Source organism: Jaculus jaculus, chromosome 8, assembly GCF_020740685.1.
Source record: "Jaculus jaculus isolate mJacJac1 chromosome 8, mJacJac1.mat.Y.cur, whole genome shotgun sequence".
NCBI classification, from domain to species: Eukaryota; Metazoa; Chordata; class Mammalia; order Rodentia; family Dipodidae; genus Jaculus; species Jaculus jaculus.
This window is the reverse complement of record NC_059109.1, coordinates 87,071,507-87,096,827: the sequence shown is the minus strand read 5'-3', so window position 1 is coordinate 87,096,827 and position 25,321 is coordinate 87,071,507. Positions and strand designations below refer to the sequence as shown.

Genomic DNA, 25,321 nt, shown 5'->3' with positions numbered 1-25,321 from the left:
GCAAGAGAGGGAAGGATGAAAATAAGGGAGGAAAAGAGAAGGGAAGTGAGAGAAGGGAGAGAGGAAAACAGAGAGAGAGAGGGAGGGAGGGAACAGGGAGAGTGACATGGGACACACTCATTATCTGGCAGGACATCCTACCAAAGAAATGCTTCTGCAAAATATAACACTTGCTCAAAATCTGAAACTTTAGTGTCAGGCAGGGATATATTTTCCTATGATTAAGCTGTTTCTGGTACAAGGATTCTCTTATGCTATTGTTCTCTGCATTGAGAACTCTTCTTTCTGTGAAGTTCAATAAAGAAGAAAACCTTCAAAGTAATTTTTGAGCCCTTTTCTGCACAGGAAAAATGCTCAACAGCATCACTAAGGAAGACTTCTTGTATTATAATGTGATGTGTAATGTTTGCATAGTCTCATTCATATATGCACACACATACACATATTACATATATAGTTTTGTGACATATGTGTGCGTGTGTGTCACAAAAGTTACTTAGCTGATATAATTCTTCCTGTTTTCTATTGTTCAGCCTAATTGAGTAAGCATACACTAAATCCCCTGAGATTAGAAAATGTTGGGATTTTTTTTCTGGAATTTTTACTCCTATTTCTTTCTAAAGTTTCTCTATTGAGTTGCATTGTTTGTGGTCCAAATCATCCCTGGGCATTGGTTCTAAAGCATAATTGTTTTCCTGGCTTGCATTATTGACAATAATGATATGACTTTGAGAACTGTAGGCTTACTGGTCAAACCAAATGTTTGGGCAATTTCTAAGTTAGTTGGTAAGGTTTCTTTATCAGACACGATTTTCTACAATTTATCTTACAAGCCGGATGAATTTCAGAAGGTTTTGGTTTCCAAGACAGTGTATGATGAACCAACTTCAGCACTCCCTCTTGATCCCTGTGCCAGGAAATCCTGCCTATAAATGAATCAGGAAAGTGGTTAAAGTTTTCCATGGACTTGACTGCATTCCAACCCAGGGAACCCCACAAAGCAGAGAGCCAGAAGAGCAGCATGTCAGAGGGTGAGTGAGGAAGAAAGAGGACCTCAGAGAGACAGGCCTGTCAGCTGCCAATTGTGTGCATGCGAGTGAACTTGTGAACACACGTCCAACTTGGCCCATCTATAAAGATCCTGTTTTTACAACATGCTCCTGGAGCATCTTACTGAAATCCACAAATGACTTTGATTTAAAATTTGGCATTCAAGAAGTTTTGATGAAACATTTTCAACACTATCTACCAAAACAGCAGAGATGGCATCCTAGAGACAGTATGCTCCACTCCCTAACTGTGGGTTTCTGAACCCTGCCTCAGAAAGCAGTCTTTCCTCAACCTTGAAACAAATGAAGCAGCTGGGAGCTGCAGCTCAACTTTATTAGTGATTTAAAACACACCCTTGGAAATGGAGAAACCAACTTAGCTTTTTTTTTTTTTTTTTTTCTTTCCAGGTGGGAAGTGTGTTCCAGAAAATGGGAACAACATTTTAGGAACATTATCAACAGATAATGCCATAAGAGTCAGACTTCAAAAGCCTTTCCTACCAGCCAGCCATCTATGGAACAAAAGGCAAAGAGAACCTGGTAAGAAAACTAAGCCTTCCACATAAAGACAGATAAAATAGTTTAGCTGCCAAGATTTGGCATCTTTAAAAATGCCTTTTCAATCTTTAACTTTTGTCGGTCTGGTTGTCTAGCAACCAAGTGCCGAAAAGAAACTCCACCCAAAACAAAGTGAAGCACTTTACTTCATGAATATGAGTGTATATGCGTGTGTGATTCTTAGTGTGAAAAAGATAGAACCCTGCTTTCAGACAGTGAAAGCAGAGAAAGTCCAGATGAAAGGTGGCAGGAAGGCAAGTGGGGAATGAGTAAAAAGCAAGAAGAAAATGTGTAATGCAGGATGAGGGTATCGTTTCCACACACAGGCTAAAGCAAGGTTTACACTCTTAAGTAATAAAAACAAACCATTAAGCGAGGCCCAGCACTGTCAGGAAGTATAAAACAGTTCTTGAAGCTTTGCAGTTACTATACAAAAGCTTTTCATAAACTCTGTTTCCTGATCTTCATTAAACGTTCACATCAAGTTGCCATGGGGCAATTAGCTTGCCTCCTGAAATCAATAAAAAATCAACAATTTGGAAATAGTTGTACAGTAAAATAGTTCAATAATTATTCTCTCATAGTGTTGTGGCCAAGCAGTCCAGGGTAAATGCGGTCCAGATGAGCTCCTGCGCCTTCTGAGGGAAGCTTGAAGCAGATCAGTGCTTTGCTTAGAGACTTCCTCATCCGAATGGACTGCAACACTAATGGACTCCTGGCAATGCCCTGGCTTGGGGCCCAGGATGCAGGCAAAAACAAGCTTTAAAGTGCTGTTAAAGTCAGCGTCTGGTATAGCACCTCAGAGGGACTCAATTCAAAGTTCAGAGACCTCAAGAAAATGATAAACCCAGTGGGAAAAAATTAGGTGCCCTACATTAAGCATTTAGACTCCAGGCAGGAACAAATTAAATTTTATCTTAAAGATGTGTGTGTGTGTGTTTTGTGTATGCACAATAAAACTGTACTTGCAATTATGATTTCAACATAATATCCACATTTCTTCTCCAAACATTAAAATCTGAGTTGCCTGTGAAAAGTCTTCATAGTGCTCACAAAAGTCAAAGGATGTTCAAGTAAGGATGCTCACAGAGGTACTAATATCATGCAAAGGCTGGATGGAAGTTATGTCCTTGTTGACTCCCCTTTCAGAGGGAAATCCATCATTTTTATTGTTTATTTCTAGCATGAGACCATTCAATTACACAACTGATGAGAAGTCCACTGTACCCTAGAACTTTCTAATAGCTATTGCATAAGACTTCAAATAACATCCTTAGAAGTCTTATACCACTCTCTCAATTCAGTAGAGTTATGCTGTCTTATTACTTTAAAAAAGCACCAAGTATTATTTTTCAGTTAAAACAAGTGCTTCAACTGCATGGCATCTGCTTTCTACCTTCAAAGGGAAACCTTTAACTCCAACACTTGGCTCTAAGATCACACAGGATCAGTTCAGTGGACTGACTTAAGTGTTAAAGTTTTTTAAAGTGCATTTTAAGGGTTTGCACCTGCTCCTCCATTCACATAGATGTACTGACACGTATTTGACTAAACTGACTACATGCATGCCCAAGCAAGCAGGCAGAGCAGATTTTACAAGATAAGCAACCAAGTGTTTTCATGTCTGAGGGTGGCTACAACACAAGACTGCCAGTCATTTTGTGGGGGGAAAGAATGTCTTTGAAAAAAAAAATACGTAAGGCATGGTTTCAGATATGGTACAGTCAGATGCCATCCTACACAGGTTTGTTCTTTATTTCCTTTTAAGTTTGGCTTCTTCAGGAAAGGTCTGTAATTGATCCAACTTCTTCAGTTTGGGTTGAGAAATCATCCACAAGAGACTTGATACTCAAAACTGTGCTCTTCTGGCCTGCATCAGTTTTTACCTGGGAGCTCATTAGAAATGGAGAACGTCAGGCCCCACCCCACACCCACTGAGACAGCATCTAGATAATCTGACTCCAGGGGTCTGTGTACACATTAAAGTTTCATTCTCCTTAAGGCATTACTTGGATTTAGATGCACACTAAAGTCTAAGAAGTTTTATTTGGAACTTTGGCCCCTCATGTTAGGTAAAAGTTCACTTTGAAGTATGCAGGATAGGGAACCGGTCAGAAAATTCTGCCCTAGAGAATACCATAAGGCTGTAATTTATGTCATCAGGGTGAGGGAAAGAGGAAAAGCAATTTACCTGAGTGAAGCAGACATGCCTGCTTCCCCTTCTCTCCCCATCGGTCCCCTGCAAGACATAGAGCAGAAAAGGAATTGCTCCAGGATGTTCTTATTTCCTTGGTTACCAATCTACATCCTAATTACTCAACTTTAATGATTCTTTACTCTGAGGCTCTGCTCCTTTAGTCTTAAAATTGATAAGGAGGCCATGACATATATACACTCAGGGAATCCATATCTTAATCCAATTCCAGTCTATATTGCAAAATGCTTTGATGCTTTTGTTTGTACATACAATTTTTCTCCTTCTGATAAAAAGAAATAGAAAAAAAAAATAAGCCACCCAGGCTATGTAAGAATGATGGAGATTCATATAACACATTTACAGATCACTTCACTGCTATAGAGGTGACATTTAAAGCACTGGCTGAAGTGGACAAGGAAAACTGGAGGCACATGTAGATCTCTAAACTATTCATCCTCCCTCTTTCCAATTTTGAAAAGTGAAAAACTCAGAAGAGGAACTAGACACTCCATTCAGGTAAAAACTATGCCAAGGAGGCACACAGAGCTGAGACAAGTTCTTAACCACATGACACAATTTAATCTACTTTGAAAAGTGATCCCTTAAAAATCAGAAATTGTTTAAGCCAACTCTAAAATGATTCAAAGAATCCAACAGAATTGTGACTGAAATTTAAGAAATTCAGTGTAATGGTACTATGAATCTTTGTTCTTCAAAATGAAGACTGTGAGCTAAAACATCTTAAGGTACAATGTGGGTCAAAGTATTGCTTCTCAGGGAGAAACCTCAGAAACAAAACTGAAAACACTATACATGTGATATATGTTAAACAGTTTTCATATACTCATGCATTAGTAGAGATTGTATGCATATTGCTGGTGTCACTGAAAAAAATTTTCACCAAGAAAATCAGAAACAATGAGGCACAGAAATGCAAAGGGCAGTTACAACTGCCAACAAATGGAATTCTAGTACAGAATTATCTCTCACATAGAGAGCTTGGAGTTAGAAAACCTGAGCTATTGTCATAAGACATTTTTAGCCTGTCATCCATACTTAAGACAAGAGAGGGCCAAGAGGGGCTTGAAAGCAAGGAGGGCCTTGCCATCCCTTGCTGAGTGTAATCTAATAACGATTTCCATTTGTGTAAGAGCCACAGTGAAAGAAATAGTTATTTTCAGAGATGACCAGAACAGCCATTCAACAGCAAGATCTTCAGAACCTCAGAACCTTGAAAAGGCAACTGTGTTCCAGAACATCCGAAGTTAACTTCTGGGAAGAACTTAATCTACTTCCATTACAAACAAACCAGCTCTAAGGTAAGGGGTGGGAAAGTCTAGAATGCAGATGACCCATTATGTAAGACTACAGTGGACATCCCATTTCTTGAAATGGACCTGAAACTCAGCTAATGAACTAGAAACTAGAAGAACTGTAGATTTCCTAGTCTTACATAGCCCCAGATCTTTTCTTAAGTTGCACTTCCAACTTGGGCACAGGAGTGTTCACTCTCAAGAGCCTAATTTGACTTTGCTTGGTTTGGGCTTCTGGCCAGCTGGCAGATGTTTTCATAGAGGCTTATGGCAGACACTCTCTGTCTAATGTTTTGGCACAGTTGCCTTCATTGCATGGGGATACTATCTCTGGAATTTTGTCTTGGGTTCCCCAGGTTTTGCTTGTTGTGAGAGCACTTGTTTCCCTTAAGTCTTCCTACTCCACAAAGGTTCATATGAAGAAATACTACACTGCTTTGGTGCAAATATGACATGTGTGCCTTTTTCTAATCATTCCTTACCCTTTGCCCATATCCCCCTACGAAACTAGTAACTTCCAAAACAATGCAGACACAGAGAAATCATTTCAAACATTGTGCACATGTTCTGTTTTCCCTCACAGTCTGGTCTTTATGGAATGAAATACCAGAATTTTGATATTTATTATCTGAAATAGGTTTAATATTTGGAGAATTGTGTTCAAACACATAACCTTGGAAAGAAAAGCAAGCTGGTAGGTCAGAGAACAGGATGGGGCAGTAAACATGATATGCACAAATTTGTTGAGTACTGGGAAAGGGTAGAAAATTAAGTATTTTGGAGCATAAAGAAATCCTGGACAAGGTAAAATCAAAATACAAATCAATTTCCAATTCTTGATGACGGCCATAAAATATCACTTGTAAATATATATGACCACGATATTAGTAAAGAAGAAATTGTGTGCTTTATTAATACTTTGGCCAGCTCAGTCCCCTGGAAGGGGTCACTACTTTAGGAAAGTACAACCACAAGCTGTCATCCACTCTCCTACATGTTCATCATTTTCCTCATTATTTCTATTGGTCCTGCTTTATTCTTTCTGCAAGTAAAAGTGGGTAAGCTTCTGCATTGTCTGGTTTTTATCCAAATATTCCACCTAATAAGGATGAAAGTTCTCATGGATTGGACAGCCACTCTGCAACATTCCTGAGAATTGAAAAATATAATAATCTTGAAAGTCAGCAGAGTGGATTATCCACTTTTTTTTTTTTTTTTTCTGGACTTGAACTTGTGAACTTAACAGTAGCGCTGCAAAAAAAAAAAAAAAAAAGCAAATGTGCTAAGCACTTTTGCCAAAGTAACCTTCCATGTAGACTTCTCATCTTAAATACACATAACTGAAAACAACTACAACTTTTGGAAAATTATGTACAAACCCGATATTTCTTTTGATTACATATAAATACAAATTAGCTATTTCTTCTAAAAAGTGGTTATAATAGTAAATAAATACAAAATAAATCTGACCATTATACTTCATGTGCTGGAGTTGAACCCATATAAAATGTACAACTAAATACATTTTAAATCTTTAAGGAATAATTCTCTGATTAAAATATTTGGTTTCCCAACTTCTTTTGTAGATATAAATATATTTTCAAAATAGCTGTTTTTTTCCATTCCATTCCATAAATAAAGTCTTCATTGGGAAATATTAAAGTGTCAACTGTTGTTTTTTTGTGGGGTGTATTTTTTTCTTTTTTCTAAAATATATATATTTTATTTATTTATCTTATTTTATTTCGCTGTGCTAACGACACCCACAACCCTCCACAACCATGTCCTGATAGTTCTTTAATACAACCTTTTCATTCTCATCAAGGTATAGCATGGAGATAGCACTGAGTTCTGTTGGGACACAGCACGCCTTAGGGATCTTGGAGTTCACCGAGTTGACCAGTGTCTGCACAATGGCATGGTTAGTGGAGTTCAGGTGATCAGCCAGGGGGAAGGGGCATTCCCCATGGCAGTAAAAGGCATGATACCCTGGAGGGGCCACAATCCAGTCATTCCACCCCACATCACTGAAGTCCACATACAATGGATGTCTTTTGCAGCTGGATTTGAGGCGCTTCCGCTGTTTGTGTTTGGCTTGACGCTTTTCTCTTTTGTGTAGTGGATGTCCTTTTCCATCGTGGCCAAAAGTTACTAGTAATGGCCTTATCTGTGACCAGCTGTGTTCATCTTGGTGCAAAGACCTGCTAATCCTCACATGTCTCTTGGAGACACCTGGCTTCTCCTGTAAATGGATCACTTCCACCACAAACCCATGGTTAGTATGCCCTTTTGCAGTCCATCGCATCACAGCTGGGGTGACATCAAAGCTCTCCCATCGGCTGGTGTTCTGATTCACTAACCTGGTGTCCAATAGTCTGGTCACAGGGAACGTTGAGCTGGCAGCTTCCGGTTTTATAATTTCATAAATATTAATTCGGTGATGGAAACCACTATTGTTTCCCAAAGTTTCCTGTATCTGCTCCCGGAAAACCTGAAGTTCTGCAGATGTGATGAACTCCTCACTAGGGATAGAAGTCAAATTAAAGAAGAACCGGCACGTGGACCTTCCATTAACTTCTGGTAGTTCTTCTAAAGATTCTAATTTGAAATGGAGGAGAGAAAATAAAATCATTCAGTAACAAATGAGGAAAATTTGATTACTTATGAGAACTTTTAAACCTCAATGTACAGTCTGATTTAAACTATATAAAAGTTTACAACCAGAAAATATAAACATCAAGCTCACTTGTAGAGCACTTGCCCAATAATCTTGTGACCTGAGTTTAATCCTCAGAAATGTAAATAAGAATAAAAATGTCATTTTAAAAATAAAAATGGAATCTCTTTCTTCTTTTTCTATATGGTCATATAAACATTCGTATCATGACACAAAATTTATAATTAATTGATATGCTTTTAACCCATTACATGAACATAGCTTCCAGGTAGCTATAATAACAGAGGAAATAGTGAAGAATTTCTTTGGAATTCACAGACTTTGGGGGTCGGGAGGGTCTTGGAACTATAGTTAGTACTGTAGAGGTCTAATGAGTGAGGAGTTGAGGAAATTATTACATTTCTTTTTTTAAAAAAAGCTTTAATGTCAATCCCTTAAGCGGTATTCTAAACAATTACTCTGCAATTTAGATGATTTACAAATCTTGATATACAGATTTCAGCTTCCTAATTAAAGACTCCAAAACTCAACATCAACGATGACATTTTGCAAAGCACACCCTACCATTTTACTGTGAAGTCCAGAAACAAAGGCATTTACAGGGATAGAATTCTCTGGAGCATATGGGTGGTGCTAGGATACTGTAGTAATTAAAGCTGAAGGGTTTCAAGTCAACTAGCTCCCCATTCTTTATTCTCTTACCTCCTTTTGATCTCAAGTATCAAAAAAGCACATTTAAGATACTTTTGGAAGAAAAGTAGATGAGTTTGTCTTCCTAATGTTTATGTTTTTTTTAAAATAAGCTATACTAAGTGATACAATTACCCAATAAACAGGCTGTAGAATAGACAAAAAAATTCTAAAAATTAACCTGGATAACACTGCCCATTTAATGATATAAGAACAATCTCATTCTTTTCAGAATGACTTTCTATATTTATCAACACTTTTTGAAAAGAGTTATTTAAATGACCATGTTTAAAGCTTTGTCTAATAAACAAATTATGCTTTTATAAGCAAACACTATAATGTAGCACCTGGAATTGCTGAATCGCTATAGTTACAAATCATCAAAAGTACAATATTTTCAAACTGCTAGTAAAAATAAAGTTGATTTTGAGATATTGGTTTTTTTTCCTTCTTGCTATACACCAGCCTATCATTTTATTGATAAAAAAGAAAATCACCTGCCTCATAGAAGATGTCAACTCAAATGCTAGATAAATCTATTTTTCTATTGTTTCCTGACATCTTATGATAATACTTTGTTTTTGAAAGAGCTGTGAGTTGTTCACAGAATGCTGCTGTCCTAGCAAAGACACATTACCTGACAACACACATGCCAAGATTCTCTGTGCGTGACTCGCCCCCATTGTGACAATCTCCATTCCCCACTCAGAAAGAGTAATGGTTTTCCATGAGGCTGTTACAGCAAATTATTGAGTAATGTTTGAAATGGTAGGTCTGAGACTACATCAAACACCAAGCTCCCTTAAGGCCCCAGTTGGAGATTCTGATCCAGTCCATTTCACATTTCCAGCAAGCTGCTAGGTGAAAGGATGTTGTGGGGTCAAGGAATAAGATAGGCCCATTAGGGACTCAAACAGAAGGGCCTTCTAAAGCTCTTTTACTAGGAACTAGAGACCAAGATGGGAGTCCTTTAGAGACTCTGTGCCTGCTAAACAGAAACCTCTTGGGGATATGCTGCGGACACACCTACACTTTGAACTTCATTGTCAACTAATGGCACTTCAGGCTAGGCACACCCTTTCAAATAACCTTCCCACTAATTGAACCAGGGCTATTTGCAGGGGTTCTCAGGACATATCAAAGATAGTTAACTAATTTTATTAAACTCCTCTTCTTGGCATTCAGAACCTCCCAAAAGCACTCCCCCCCCCCCGCCCCACCCCAAAGGCACATTTTTTGTAGGAGAGTGGTTAAAAGTCAGACCCATCCCTCAGACCCTGGTCACACCAAAGCCAGAAGTGCATCTAAGCTTTTGTCTTCCCTAATTCCAGCACTGCTGGGTGCTCACTCTTTCATTAAAAAGAGGGGTCAGAAAGGTAAATTACAGATGGCCTTTCATGAACAAACATGCTGATAACAGTGCTCAGAAAAAAAAAAAAAAAAAATCACAATGGCATCAAAAGCCCTGAATCCCACCAATACATAAACATAAAAGAAAGACATGAGAAGCACACATGTACTCATATTTATGACTAGCTAGGCACATCCTGTCAGAGGAAGACAATGAAGGGACAGTGTCCTAGGTAAGTGTGAGACACAAGCAGAGGAAGGTACACAGAATGCTAACCCTCCAAGAAATACAGGCAAGATTGAATTATATAATGTTGCCACCTTTCAACCAGAAACATGGAGACTGCAATTCCCTGTGGCTCAAAAAGGTGGGTAGAATGGTTTAGTGGCCTTTATAAAGGATCAAATTGCACAATTTTACAGTAACAGTTAATGTGAAAAACCTTCTCCAAATTTCCATAGGCCAAAGTCTTGAAGTCCCATCTCACCATTCCAAGTTCTCCACTAGACTACAAAATCTGGTCATAGACAAGCTCACCAAAACAAAAATAAACAACAACAAAAAAAAAAAAAAAAACAGAAAAATAACTCCTTGGGCTAGGTAGGACACATACTACCTTGTACTATCGCAGGTGACAAATTTCACCCTTGGGCGGTGGGAAATTCAAAAACCCTTTTGAAATAACTAAATTATGAGAAAGTCCTTTCTAAATCATCACAGCAGGTTGGGGGATTCTAAAAATAAGGAGTAGGGAATATGACTATTTTGGAGTCTCCAACAGTTAATTCTCAGTTATTAGCTCTTGCTGAGTCAGCTGAGCTTGTTAAGAGTTTTCAGGATGCTGACCTGTCTTCAACCTCCAAGTTCTTAGCTAAATGGATGCAATGATGTCTGTAAACTTGCAGAAGAGGAAGAAAAGAAGGCAGCAAAGACATTCCATTCCTCTTCTCCACAAATGAGGACCAAACTTAATCATCTACACTCTGCCAATTATTTGTCTAGCTGAAAATAATTCAAAATATTGAGCTAGGGGCACTCTGCCCTCCTTCCTTAGAGGACAGAATGCAACATTAAAAAAGGCATCATAGTAACATTAGTTAGCTAATGTGCTGAATGTGTTTTCCCTGCCGGGTCTGCTGCTAACAGTTTTATATGTATTATCTCACAATGAGGTCATTACAGAGGAACCAGTATTATATCTATTTTAGAAACTGCAAGTTCAGAGAGGTTATGTAAGTTTCCCAAAGTCATAGAACTTGAAAACTGTACTAAGTGTCTAGCCAGTGGAAGGCACTATACAGCATAGGGGAGGAATCAAAACCTTAAGCAACAGTGGAATCATTAGTAACACATGGTCAGTTAATACAGTGGTAACTGTAGTGTGAGTTCTGTCCTTATTAAGCATCTAAATGTAGTACCCAGCTACAGTATGGACAGCAGGCACATGTAATACAGCAGGCAAATAAATTAACTCAGCCCACTGGAACCTTCTCATTTTGTAGCTGCCTACTGCTCTACAGTAGGGTGAGTTTTATTTAAAAAGTTATCAGTAAGCTTTGAGGATTTCATGAGGTTTTAGACAATTAAAACAACAAAGCCCATAGTCATTGCAGAGCAGCAAGGCTGGAACTCTCTACCTGCCACAAAATGGGACTGTGACTCATGCATGAGATTTTCCAGAGGACAAAGTAATTGTTGCACCAGAGAGAAAAGAGAAGTACAAAAATGATATGCAGTTTGTTTATTTTCAAGACAATAAAGGTTGAAATGATAGCTGGAAGAGAGTAGAATCTCGTCCCCATTGACCTGGCAGTGTGTGGCCTGTGCCCACTGCAACATGGTACCTTCATGAGGACAGAGTGCTCCTCATGGTTTTCTAACCACTGAGTGAAGACACCTCAAAGGCAGACTAGAGAAGGCAAGCAGCCAACTAGCAGGACTTAAGAAAGAATCCAAACTGGTGGAAAGAGAAAGTATTGGTGCCCAGGAAGGATCAGGGGCAGATAATTTCCACATCAGGGGATATATGCAGACACAATGATGTCTTACCCACCAGCCTTTGACCTCAAACTGAAGACCTTATTGGCAGAGAACTGGTTTTGAGAGTGTGTGGTCCAAATCCACACTGAGAATTTCGACCACACATTCTCTTTCACAAGGTAAAGATTGAGCTTTGAAATATCCTAGCCTATGGCCACTTTCATGACAGTTACATGTGTATTGACATGATTAATCACTATTTCAAAGCTTTGCTCACAGAGGGGCAAATAATTTACTTATTTCCTGCAAGAAAAGGAAGACTATCTTCTCAAGTTTGGAGGCAAGTAATCCTTCTGTGTTTTGATCTGTCAGGAAAGCAGATGTTTTGAGGGCCAATGAAGTCAACCAATTCCAACTGCAGCCAAACAGAAAACATTCTTCCTTCTGTGGAAGTGATTTTACATGCGGGATAGCAGTTTTCAAAGGCCCATATGGCTGACATGCTCTGCTCTTTAGTAACCCTACAGTAACCCCACTAAGGAATGCCCTTGGTGCAATGCGGTTGGAAGTATAAGAGTATAACCTAATGGGGATATGGCCAATATGCAACGTGTACATATAGTAACATTCTCAATTAATGAAAATAGATTCTTAAAGAGAAGATTTCAGCAAGGCTAATGCTCTTCCAAACAAAAGGATTTAGTGTTCAATAAGAGAAATGACAATTTATAATTTTGTCTTGAAACAACTGTTTGGGGCCTCATTATATTTCCACAGGTTGAAAGAATTCCATCAGGGTATTTCTTATCTCATTGTACCACCAAATTATTTAATACACTTATAAGGAAACTCACCAGGAACTTCTTTAATACAGTCCTTTTGGTTCTTTAATAAGTAAGTGCATTATTAATGCAGACAAATTCAATTCTTCCCTTAAGCCAATGGCCTTAACCATATGGTTTGTTAAAAGTTATTTTTAACAGTATCTGAGGCACAAGTATGTTTCTAAACTTAAAATTCTAACTGACCCAACAATGAAGAGTTTGAAAGAAAATGCTATATCCACCTAATGGTGATATAATACTTATAATGGGGAAATGGACTTGTTGAAATTTAAGGTAAACATCACATAGCTTTTCTCTATTGTCTAATTGCACTAAGCTATAAAGTGAACATAAGTAATTTCAAGCAAGTTGATAACTCCTACACTGTTCTCTACATATCATTACATTTTAAGAGATACCAGTTTGAGCTACAAACACAAGCATTCTATTGAAGTTAAAATAACACACACAAACAATGCATGTGACCTGCTTTTATCAAGACAATTCTACAGGAAGGATGAGAAGCATGCAGATTCACTGGTAAGCCTTCATGCTGATGAATATTTTTAGGTTTTAACTGACTCACATAAGCTTTCTTTTATTCTTTAAGTAAAAATGGAAACATAGCACCTTCCTAGCTTAATACAGTTAACGGTGACAGAAAAATAAGTATTTAAATTCCAATTTTGCAGAAGAAAACAGCTGTGCTGTTACTTTTCTAGTCAGAAAATCAGCATCACTTGGAGAAGATGAACCCTAGAACTCTCTCAGAAAAAAACTGACTGCACGAAGAACATACCTGTAAACCTCTCTCTCCACAGGAGGCAGACAATGAATGACTCTCATTGAGTAGAGGAGCCTTACTGGTCACCTTTCAAAACTCTGACTTTGTTTTTCTTTTGGTATGGAAGAGCACCTTAGAAATGTGTTTGAAAATGATCAATCCAGAGTCCCCTCCTCTCATAATGAATAGCTGCCTTGATGAAGAACTCTCTTGCGATGTGAACTGCCCTTGGGACTTCCCACTGTCAACGAGGCTTCTCAAAGTAGCAGTCCCACTGGGAGAACACTTCAGGCTATGGCATTTCTGATTGGTTTATTTCCAAGCATAGATCTCCGCTGGAAATAAAATCTCAGCAAGTCAAAGCAAGGAAAGGGGAGCTTCACTCCTAAGTTAGTCTTCTTTAAATGGGTGTGCTGTGTGACACCGTCCTGCACTCTTCTGGAACTTGAAGGAACTCATCGTTTACGTAGAATACAGTGCACCAAAGGAACATTTCAAACGGTACACAAAGAATTGAATTTTTGACTAACTGCTCTAAGAAAACAGGTACAACAGACCTCAGAAGAACTCTGACATTTCAAATCCACCAGATGCCTTTCTGATGAAACAAGCTGAAAAACTCCTACCTTAGAAAACCACATTCATATCATAAAAGAAAAAAAAAAAAACTCCACGTTTCACTGCGCATGAAGGAAAGAGGCAGGCAGCTGTGCGGAGCTTTTATCTGAAGGTTGCTATCTCTGCTCTGAGCCTGTTTAAGATTTAGGCACAGGACAAGAAAGCCACTGTGGAAGCAATCAAATTGATTGTGGAACTGATCTGGTCCAGGGATTAGATAGGGATGCAAAGTCAACCCGGCCCGATCTTCGACATATCAGAAAGCTTTGAATTGTCAGGACTGTGAGCGGTCAGCCCTTGGAGCTGTCTAGCCTAAACCTCGGGCTTGAAAAGAACACGCGGGTCATGCGGCAAGGGCAACCGCAGTATTCCTGGGCAAAGCGATCCCGCCCGTGGAATTCTTGCACGTGTAGCTGACAAGGGGAAAGCTTTTACGCTCTCCTCCATCCCTTGACTTCCCTCCAGCTCTTGGGGGAGGAGTTGCTCATCTGGGTTCGGGCCAGGAAAGGGTGCGGAAGGACGCAGGCGAGGGGAATCCCTGGCTCCAGGCCACCCCGACAGAGTGTGCCCGATCGGATTGGGAGGGACAGTGCCGAAGCCCAGGGGGGCCATCTGCGCGCGGGCCACAAGAGTCCCGCCCCCGCCCCCGCCCCGCCCCGCCACAACGCGCGGCGCCGAGAGCTCCCGGCGCTCGCCGCTCACCTTCGTGGTGGAAGCTGCGCACCGTGTTGGCGCGGCTAGCCGCCCTCTCCAGCCGGTGGTCCGGAGCGGGCGCACCCGGCTGGCCGGAGTGCCGGCGGTACAGGTCCAGCATGTAGGGGGGCACCACGGCGTCCCGGCTGGGGGTGGGTCTCTGCTTCAGGCCGAACATGCTGAGCAGCCGCAACTCGAACTCGCTCAGGACGTCGTCCGAGGGCCGCGACGAGGGGCGGCCCGACGACACCGCGAACTTCTTGCGGCCCAGCTCCGGGATGAGGCCGGCCGCGCCGCCCAGGAGGACCTGGGGAAGCAGCAACGCTAGAAGACAGCGGGTCCCGGCCACCATGGTCGACCTGCGGACAGGGCCGACGTGAGTCACCCGCCTTCCCCGCCCAGTCCTCCCGCCGGCCCGCCCCCGCGGCCTGGGCTCTGGCTGGGCTCTGGCCTCCTCCGCCAGGGTGCCCTCCTGGACCGCGGGACACGGCCAAAGCGCGAATGCTGGAGGGGATGCAGGATCTCCTCCTCTCCTAGCATTCCCAACCTGGATCGAACTCCTGTAGGGTTTTGTCTACATCCCTAACAGTAGTCAATAGCTGTCATTTGTTCTTCCTGATGACACCAGCTCTGGTCGCAGGTGCCTGAATTCCGAGTAGCCAACGCCAGGTCGGACACCCCGTAACCCTTTACAAACACATACTGTCCAGTGCTCCCTCGTGCGATTATAAACCGACACAAATAGCGTGTGTGATTCCCTTAGAGGCGCTGTGAACATCTAGAAAGTCCTTGTCCACGCGCGCATCTGTAATTTCTAGATTCTATAAATGCAAGGCCACAACTTCTGACGCCACTTGCAACCTGTGGCCGGTCCCCTAACCCTTAGGGCTACCCACATTCTAGTCCAGTCTTGTGCCCCTTCCCCTCCTCCCACCCAGTGCAGTCGAGAAACACACACACACACACACACACACACACACACACACACACACGCACACGCACAGAGAGAGAGAGAGAGAGAGAGAGGGAGAGGGAGAGGGAGAGAGAAGGAGGGACAGCGAGAGAAACCAAGCGAGGTGGGAGGGGGGAGGCAGTCTTCCTGGAATTATGCAAATGGCCAGTCTGAGAGTGCACATGTTGGCTGTGACAGTACACAGTGGCACCGAGGAACTGCTCCCCTTGCGGTCTGGAAACACGCAGAACCCACCGTATACTGTCTTAAATGAAATGAGACATGGCTCTCAGTAGGGAGCACTCCAGGACTTGAGAGTCTCCCTGGCCTGGGAGCCCAGGCTGGCAATAACGGGTGAAATATAAGGCCACACTCTTAGGGATTCCTTTAGCTTTTTTTTTTTTTTTTTTTTTGTAAAGTCAACTACGTGTTAACAGCCCTAATAAATGCGTGAAGTTGGAGGGGTGGAACAGTGGAAGAGCACGGGCCAGGAGGAATAGGCTGAGGGACGCAGAGAAGTGGAATGGAGGACCCCCTTAAGGGCTGCCCTGCACGTGCACCAGGAGGGAATCTGTTTACATCCAGCTTTCCCAGCCCGGGGCGCTCAGCGCTGCGCTGCCGGAGTCCCGTGGCCCCCTAGGTCGCGTCCCCAGTCCTCTACCTTTAGGAGACAGCAGTCCGTCTAAGAAGCACTCGGAGACACGTCCATTGAGGGAACCTCCACATGGAAAAGCTCTGTCCGAGGAACCAGGTGTCCGTCGCCCTTCGCCCCCTCCCGCTTCGGGTGCAGGTCTCTACGACCCTCTCTCCTCGGGAACCGCGTCTAGGATCGGGCCGAGCCGAGGAGTGCTGGGACGGCAGAGCAGAGAGGTGGTGAGGCGGGATCCTCTGGGCGAAGGCACCGGCGTGCAGTAGGAAGCACGAGTTCCTCTCAGGCAAGTTCAAGAAGTCTCCAGCCAAGTGCTGACACACAGCCGAGAGCAGGGGGAGGAGTGCGGGGCCGGGGCGGGAAGGGAGCGCCGCAAAGCAAGGCGGCCTCGGCTGTCGTCCGGGGCCGGCACTGGCGGGTCGCGGGGCGGAATCCGGGACTCGAGGCCAGAGGGTCTGGCGCCGCACGTTAGCTCGACAGCTGCCCGGAGCTCGGCGCAGTCATTCTGGGCGAGTCGGGGTGCGAGCGAGGGCGCAGCGACGATCTGGGAGCCGGGCGAGCCGCCCTCCCGCATCCCTCTTCCCGGCTTCGGCGCACCCCCATCAGCGCCCGCCCGCGGAGCCCGCGCGGCTGCGGCGCCCCGGCGTCCTAGGGCGCATTCCCGGCCAGTCCAGCGGGTGTCCTCGCTTGGCGAGCCCTCGGGCCAAGGGTCTTTTGTGGCAGCTACGGGGGATCCGACCACTCCTCAGCCGACGCGTCCCCGGCGCCCTCTTGGGCTGGAGGGAATGGGCATCGCGGCACGCAGTTCTGTCCCGGGCCACAGAGGCCACCGAACTGGGGGGGCGCACGGCCGGGTGCTCCGACTGGCCGGTGCCTCGAAACCCAGCCCGGGGCGGACCGGTGCGGCGTTCACCCCGCGGGCGCCCGGGTGGCCGGCGGAGGGACCGGGGCTGCGACGTCCGTCGGCGGCTGCCGATCCCAGGCGGGGAATGCGGAGTGGAGCACAGCGGAGAGGCGGGCGCGGCGAGCCGAGAGCTGCGCGGCGCGGCGGGGCGAGGACTCTGGCTGCGGCGGCGCCGTGGCGCGGCGCTCGCGGCTTTTAAAGGGGACGCCGCCTGCCGGCTCCCTCCCGGCCGCGGCCGAACACCTCCCCCTCGGCGGCGGCGCAGCGCGCCGGGGATCCCCGAGCCGGCGGGCGGGCGGGAGCGGCGCGCAGGGGTGTGGAAGGCGCGGCCGCGGCGGGGTGGGGCCCAGGGCGGGTCGCGCGGCCACCGAGGGGTTCCCGTCCCAACCCTGCGCGCCCAGGGCTGACCCTCGCCGACAGCCCAGCTGAATAATGCAGGCCCAGTCCGCGGTCAGGCCTCTTGATTCCCCTCCAGGTCCGTTATTCTACTTCAGCTCTAAGTTTTCTGTCATAGAGACTTAAAAAAAAAAAAAAAAATCTCAAGCTACCAGGCATCTTGACAGAGGCATGGGGTAAACACTTCCGTGTGTGGGGTGATGTGAGAAGAATTAAAACCATTTACACACAAAGCAGCACACATACATGTGAATGCACACGTGCACATTGTATGCATATAAGTTGGCATGCATTTACAGTCACATGTATGGTGCATTTATATTCAAATGAATAATACACAAAAATAGGAACGCATATTTCTATAAATATATTCTTTTGTAAAAACTATGCAAACGAAGGCATACAATTGTATAAATACGTCCACACATCTGACGTGGCTTTCTCCTCCTATATATGGTACATGTAATATGGTCTGAGTGTGTGGCTGTGTGAGGGACGTTTCTCTCTCTGGTAGCAATCACTTCATGCTTTGTGATATTTATCTCCCCAACTGACAGGCAGGCGATTAGCAGCTGTGAGGAAATTAAGAACTTCGTTTTAAGACTTAGAAATCCTGTCCCCCAAAGCAAAGCTTGGGCCATGTGGCCAACCCACTTCTCTTCCACAGCTAAAATCCTCCTGGAGGCTGCGGCACTGGAGGCTCCAGGAAGTCTTTCTGCCTCTCACAGCACTTCATGAGCCTTCATGCATAGCACCACCTGCTTACCCACATGATCCCTAAAGCCGAGAGCGTTTTGTAAAAGGCCAGACTGGTAAAATAAGATTCAGCACCAATCTTTCAGGTCTTCAAAGCAGAGACAGAGAAAAGTGAGAAATGGGAGCGTAATCTATTACCCGTGTAGTCACTTTTCAGCTGGGAGCTAAAATAATGCTAGGTTCCACTCATGTAAATCGGATTAGCAACCCGCAGAGGGAAATTAGGCCCGAGCTGTTTCCAGAAGCATAAAGGTCAAATAAGGAAGCCTGCCTACTAAGAACATTAAAAGGAAGAGAAACAAAATATTCAGGAATATAGTAGTATATTCCTTTAAAAATTGAAGTTGATTGAAACTCTGAATCATGAGACACCAAACAAGTAGGCCACCAAACATTCTACTCACAGACACATGGAGTAAAAAAGTGCTTGTCAAACTTCTGAAACTCAAGTTGAACTGAGAAGTTAACAATTGCTTCTGTCCACGGTGAGATTTTAAGAGCAAAGCAAAACAAAATAAAACCTATATGAGGCTTCAATCAGAATGTTGCTTTTAACAGGAAAGAGAAAGCTAATAACTGTTGGATGTTTCTCAAGGAAAGATGGAAAAGAAATCTATGCTGATATCATCCAGCAGGCCTTCAGGATGAGGAAGTAGGGATCTTGGCAGTTGAGAGTCAAGCATGTGAGGGACAGTGGTCATTTCTGGACACTTACTCCATGTCAGTGTGGCTCATCACATGGCTTCTTTCTTGTGGAACAGAATGCCTTCCTCAAGCAGCACTTTCCTTAAGTTTGGCTCAATTTATAAGAGCAAGACTGCTGTTTTTTAGAGATGGCTGCCCTCTTGTGGTGGAAATGATTTTAAAGGGTTGGAAACAAGAGTAAATAATTTTAGCCTAGAAAGATTAATCTAGAGTATAAGGTACAGGAAAGCTTGCAGCGTGCTTCGACACCACAGAAATAAGAGCAACCAGCCCATACAGATAGTTCCTTTCATTTTATTCTCTTTGCTGCTTTCTACCCTCAACTAAGAACATAGGATCATTTAAGGCTTCAAGGGGACAGTATCTGTTTGCTTCCAAATGATCAAAGCTGACTTCACATTTGACAAAGGTTCACTCAAAATTAAACATAGAGAGTGAGATTCATTCTTTCTAAGTTTATTACATTGGCTGCATCTGCCAACTAATGTGTAAATGGAGAGGGCAGGAAGCATGTGGAGCAAGGGGTGATGGAGAGCAAAGAGATACTTCTGAAAGGGCAGTACATTTACACTAAAGTGCTAAAACTCCCAGGCACGGTTTCTACATAAATACAGTACATTGTGGCTATGTTCCTATTCTATTCTAGTTCATCCTTGCCAGTGTTTCCAAAGGTGCCGGAAATCCTTATTTGATTGTGTGTGAACATAACCTGGGATGAAATTAAGTGCTTATAGAGGCATACTTTGGCAACTTTTCCTTCAGCGGCGCAGCCCAGATAATGCTTAATTTTATTGCATCCTGCAGCTACCGCATCCTGAATTAGCATTGACCATTGTTCCTGCTAGGCCAACCATTATGCAAATTAACATTAAAATAATGATCCTCATGGACTGTAAAGGTCACAGCAGGTGTGACAAGATCCATCTACCTTGTAATTGTCATTCCTTTGAAACCTGTGGCAACTCCCCTCAGAATCCTCTTAGCTTTTAGCATGTGTATTATCTGCTACTGGTGTTACACTCAGCTCCAGTCTCACCAGGATGAGAGTCCTCCTAGGAAACAGAAGCCACAGCAAAGAGCAGCAGTTAGTCTACCTATTCAGTATTTGATTAGACAGTGGAAGGATGGAAAGAGTGGTTTATGTGCAGTGACTTATATAGGCCAGGTTGGTAAGTCACACTGTCTTAGATGGGCACCAAATATTATTTAGTTATCAAATGGCAATATAATTGCAAATCTGGCCGATAATATTAAGCATTTTGATGTTATATTAACTAATTTGTGGAGGGTCAACCACAGTATTTCTATATTGTTATGGTTTAGATATGAAGTATTTCTTCAAGAGGATGGTGTACTGAAGGCTTGCTCCCCACCCCATTCACCCCCACCCTGCAGTGTAAGCAGTGTTCAAAGGTGGAGCTGTTTGACAGTGATTGGATGAGGGCTCTCACCTCAAAATGGATTAATCCATCCGTTGCTTCAGATTTCGATGGCTTTATGGGATGTCATGGAAGTGTTAGGGGAGTGGAGCCTGACTAAAGGAAACAGGTCACTGGGGGCATGCTTCTAAAGGCTATATCCTGCCCTGAGCTTTTCCTGTTATTCTCTTAGCTTCTTGGCCACCATAAACAAGACCTTCTCTTTCATATTTTCTACCACCATAATGTTCTGCTCACATTAGGCCAAAAGAAATGGAGCCACCAACCATAGACTGAGACTAAGACCTTTGAAAACAAGAGCCAAAACAAACATTTCCTCCTTTCTAATGGCTTCCCTCAGGTATTGCTCACAGCAACAGACTGACTAAGACACATGCCCAGTCTACAAATTCTTGCTGAGCATCTATGAATCCCATGACACTTTTGCTCCTTTTGTCCCAGCAAGTAAAACACATTTCTGTGCATAATTTATTAAAGTTCAGTGGAAGAATATGAAATACTCAAAGGTAAATAAGTATAAGACATAAATCACACAGGGTCAGAACTTTCAGAATAATGAGAAATCATTGTGGATATTTTAGAACTGTGAACTCAATGGCAGTATTGTGGTTTGGACATAAAATGTCCCTCACAGGCTCATGTGTTTGAACACCTTGATTTCTAGCTGGTGGTGCTATGTGAGGAATCTGTAGAATTTTTAGGAGGTAGATCTTCAAGGAAAGAAGCAGATCACTGGGAGCAGGTCCTTGTACTTTGATCTCCTGGCCCTGCTTCCCATCTCTGTTGAGATGGGCTCCCACGTCCATGAATCTTCTGCTACCATGCCTTCTCTGCCACCATATGTATGTCCTCAAAGTATAAGCCAAAATGAATGTTTAAGTTACATCTTGCCAGGCATTTTGTCAAAGCAAAAAGAAAAGTAAGACATACAGACAGCATTTCAAACGAATGTTCTGGGTTGGGGAGTTCGGTCAGTGGTTAGAGGTGTGTGTGTGCTTGCAAAACCTGCTGGCCCAGGTTTGATTCTCCAACACACCTGTACAGCTAGGTGCATGAAGGAATGTTAAGCGGATAGACTGGCTCTGAGGCCTGCATACTTCTTAACATCAGTGGTAGTAGCAGTAAAATTTTCATCAACACTATTAATTGCTAAGTTTTAGGTGGTAGCTGCTTTCTATGTGTTTTTTCACTTAATCATCGCAAAACCTTTCTCAACAGATGTTAGTACCCATATTTTAGAGATAAAGAAAAGTTAAGCCAGGCTGGAGAGATGGCTTAGTGAATAAGGTGCTTGCCTTCAAAGCCAAAGGACCCAGGCTTGATTCCCATGTAAACTCAGATGCACAAGGTAGCACACATATCCGGAGTTCCTTTGCAATGGCCAGAGACCCTGGTGAGCCATTCTCTCTCTGTGTCCGTCTCTTTCTCTCTCTTTCAATTGAATAAAAAATAAAAATAAAAAAGAGAAGTTAAGCCATTTTCCCAAGGCCACACAGCTAGTAATCAGTGATGGCCAAGGTCTGTTCTACAATTCATTTTTTTGTCAGCACTATGTCAATGGTCTCTCAATTGCATACAGGTGGAGCAACCTAAAGCCAAGATACCAGGTGAGAAGGCACAGAATGGTATTTTGAGTTGTTTTGAGTCCTTTTTCATGGTATGGTCTCTCTCTAGGCCAGGCTGACCTGGAATTCACTATGTAATCTCAGACTGGCCTTGAATTCACAGTGATCATCCTACCTCTCCCTCCTAAATGCTAGGATTAAAGGTGTGTGCCACCACACCTGGCTAGTATGGTATTTTGAGAAACAGAAAGGGGACATTCCCTTTGGTAGGAGGGTTGAAATAGGAAGAAGGCAATACTGGAAAGTAGGCTTATTTCCTAGGCATGACAGTGATGGCTCATTCTAAGAGGAAGTTGAAGAGAAGTTAACAAAGGGACATTGAGCAAAGGGATAGGCAGATTCCAGGGAAATGGGGCATAGGATGTCCAGTTACTAGGGTCCTGAAAATGCTACAGTTGAAGGAACATCATTGGGAGAAGTGGAAATCTATAAGGAGAATAAATACTTCAACCCTGCTTTTGTCCTATTCTCTGGATATTTTTAACTACTTACTCTTGGTCTAATTAGACGAGAAATGCAAGTAAATTAGTTCTCTACTGCTGTGTAATAAATGACCATGAACTTAGTGGCTTAGTGCCCATTTGTTATTTCAGTTTCTATATGTCAAGAATCCAGGCACATTCTCACAGGATCTCACAAGGCTGCAATCAGTGTTGGCCAGGCCTGCAGTGTCATTTAACATCGAGGATTCTCTTCCAAGCTCATGTGGTTGTTGGCAGAATTTACTTGAAGCTATAGAACTCCTTCTTGATCATTTCTTTCATCAAAGGCAGCAGGAGACCATCTTTCTTACTACTAGACCCACGTTTAAAAGACTTGCCTGATTATGTTCAGCCCATGCAGGATAACCTACATTTTGACCAACTCACATTCAGTTGATTACATCTTCAAAACTTCCCTTCACTGTGGCTATATAATATAACCCAACAATCAGAGTGATGTAATATTTTCTTCACAGACAGCTTCCACTCCCAGGCACGGCCTCATGTAAAGTCTTTATATCAGATACTCAGAGTCTTAAGTCCTAACTCACAATGTTCAAATTTTAGGTACAGAACAAAATAAAGGATAGATCTGGAGTGCAGAAGGAATATCCAATAGAGTTTGATCAGAAAGGTAACCTAACTTCAGGACGTTGCATTCTTGGCCACTGGTCTAAGGAATATGGACTCTATCCTGTATAACCAGGAGAAACAATTTTACCAGAGGAATGAGAAATGTTATGCTTGGTAGAAATGAGTAAGTCTGGAGAGAAACTGCAGACAAAGAACCAGTAAATAGCTTTATGAATATGACTATGCACAGATGGCTTGGGGTGGGGGTGGGGAAGCCAGAATCCAAAGTCAACATGAAAGTCCATCACAAAGACTGACAGGGTAGCATATGGCATATAGATGAGTGAAAGAGCATGAGGGAGGGAAAAACCAGGAAATTCTTATCAATACTATCTTTTAACTTTTTTATTGACAATGTTCTTCCATATGTATTATATATTTTGACCTTAATTCCCTCTGGTTTCCTTCCCTTGCCCTCCCCCCTCTGTCCCTCTTGTACTGAACCCCCATTCTCCCAACTAGTTCCTTTCTACTCTGATGTCTTTTTTCTTTTTCCTTTTTTTTTTTTTTTTTTGGCACCCCCACCATCCATAACATAATGTTGACGGGTTTAGTATTGTGCAGGATTTTTATAGTAAAGGTAGTCATTGTAGAATCATGAATGCAACAACCACTTCCTACCCCACAGTTCCAAAACACTCCACCCCATCCTCTGGCTCTTAGACTTTTCCCACTCTCTCTTAGGCGATGTTCCCTGAACTTTGTAGGGGTTCACATAAATGCCTCATTGAGTACTGAGCACTCCATAGTCACTTATTCTCAGTTCTTTCATTAGTTCTGACTCTCCCCAGTAGTTAATGCCTTTTAGTTTGTTTTTATTTTCAATATTTATTTAAATATTTTATCTTTTTCATTTTCATAAACATTCGCTTGAAAAATTAAGGGCTATAAGGGAAGTAAGTATTGCTAAACAGGTCTCTTCCTTGATTATAAGCTCCTTGAGGTCAGTGAATTTTTTTTTTTAATTTAATTTATTAGTTTTCTTTTCAGCAAATGCAGGCAGTTTGGTACCATTGTTTAGGCTCATCTATGATCTACCCCCTTCCACTGGACCCTCCTTGTTGATGTAAATGGGTCGTGCATTGTGGAGTTAGCCCACAGTTATTGGTATGATAAATGTCTCTGCAAATCATGACCCAACATGTGACTCTGACATTCTTTCCTCCCCCTCTTCCGCAAAATTTCCCTGAGCCATGTTGGGTTCATTTTTGGTTTGCTTCAGTGCTGAGGTGTTGGGGGCCTCTGAGGCTCTGGCTCTCTGATTTGGTAGGAGTTGATTTTTCTCTGCATTGGTCTCCTTCCCCAATAAATAAACAATTGTCACAGACAATTCCTCAAAAGATTTCTGATCATACACCACAGAAAAATAACTAGTTTATAAATGAAACTTTGGTGATTGGTACTGCTATTATAATTGTTGTTTTTGTGACTTTTTCCAATTTATATTTATCTCTAATAGATAGACAAGGTATTTAATAATAGAAAAGGTGATGTAAGCTAAGGAAGGTAAGGACAACTTACCAAAATGTAATTTCCAAATGTTGACATCTACTCTCAGCACATGATGTATGGGCTGGTACATTCCTAGTGATTCAAAATTAGAAAGATAGAATTTTGAAGTGATATGGAGAGCTTTAGCAAGCAACTAAGGAATCATATGGTTTTGTTGGAGAGTTTCTATATGATTATTTTTCTTTATAAAAATGAATCTTGGGCTGGAAAAGATTGCTTAGTGGTTAAGGCATTTACCTGCAAAGCCAAAGGATCCCAGTTGAATTACCTAGCACCCATGTCAGCCAGATGCACAAGGTGTTGCATGCATCTGGAGTTCATTTGCAGTGGCTGGAGGCCCTGGCACACTCCCTCCCTCTCTGTCTCTCTCTCTCTTTCTCTCTCTCAAATAAATAAATAAAATATATATTTTAAAAAATGGATCTCATGGGAGAATAGTATATTTGTAACTTCTAGCTAATACCTAGGTATTTTTATTACCTACAACTATTTGCATGTTTCTGCAACTTTCACAATTCATTGAACACCTAAAGC

At 42.7% G+C, this 25,321-nt stretch overlaps 1 protein-coding gene across 2 annotated transcripts; it reads right to left on the bottom strand.

The window, feature by feature from the left end:
* Positions 1-799: 799 nt before the first annotated feature.
* Bmp2 (bone morphogenetic protein 2) lies at positions 800-16,470 on the bottom strand. Of its 2 annotated transcripts, XM_045157541.1 has the most exons (5): positions 16,348-16,470; positions 14,744-15,093; positions 6,925-7,715; positions 3,799-3,846; positions 800-926 (listed from the first exon to the last, which is right to left on the bottom strand). In XM_045157541.1, exons 2-5 carry the CDS (start codon positions 15,084-15,086, stop codon positions 888-890), a joined length of 1,221 nt encoding a protein of 406 aa, XP_045013476.1. In that variant the 5' UTR covers positions 15,087-15,093; positions 16,348-16,470; the 3' UTR covers positions 800-887. The 2 variants fall into 2 exon arrangements, with proteins under 2 accessions (XP_045013476.1, XP_004661565.1); XM_004661508.3 differs by lacking the exons at positions 800-926; positions 3,799-3,846 and having other exon boundaries at positions 6,418-7,715.
* Positions 16,471-25,321: the final 8,851 nt, after the last annotated feature.

Coding starts and splice junctions, on each gene's coding strand:
- Bmp2 (XM_045157541.1), bottom strand. CDS start 15,086: ATGGTGGCCGGGACCCGCTGTCTTCTAGCGTTGCTGCTTCCCCAGGTC. Junction 3,847..6,924: donor ACCTTGATGAGAATGAAAAG/GTTGTATTAAAG, acceptor TATGTCTTGCAG/GGGACCGATGGGGAGAGAAG. Junction 927..3,798: donor GGCATGTCTGCTTCACTCAG/GTAAATTGCTTT, acceptor ATTCATTTATAG/GCAGGATTTCCTGGCACAGG.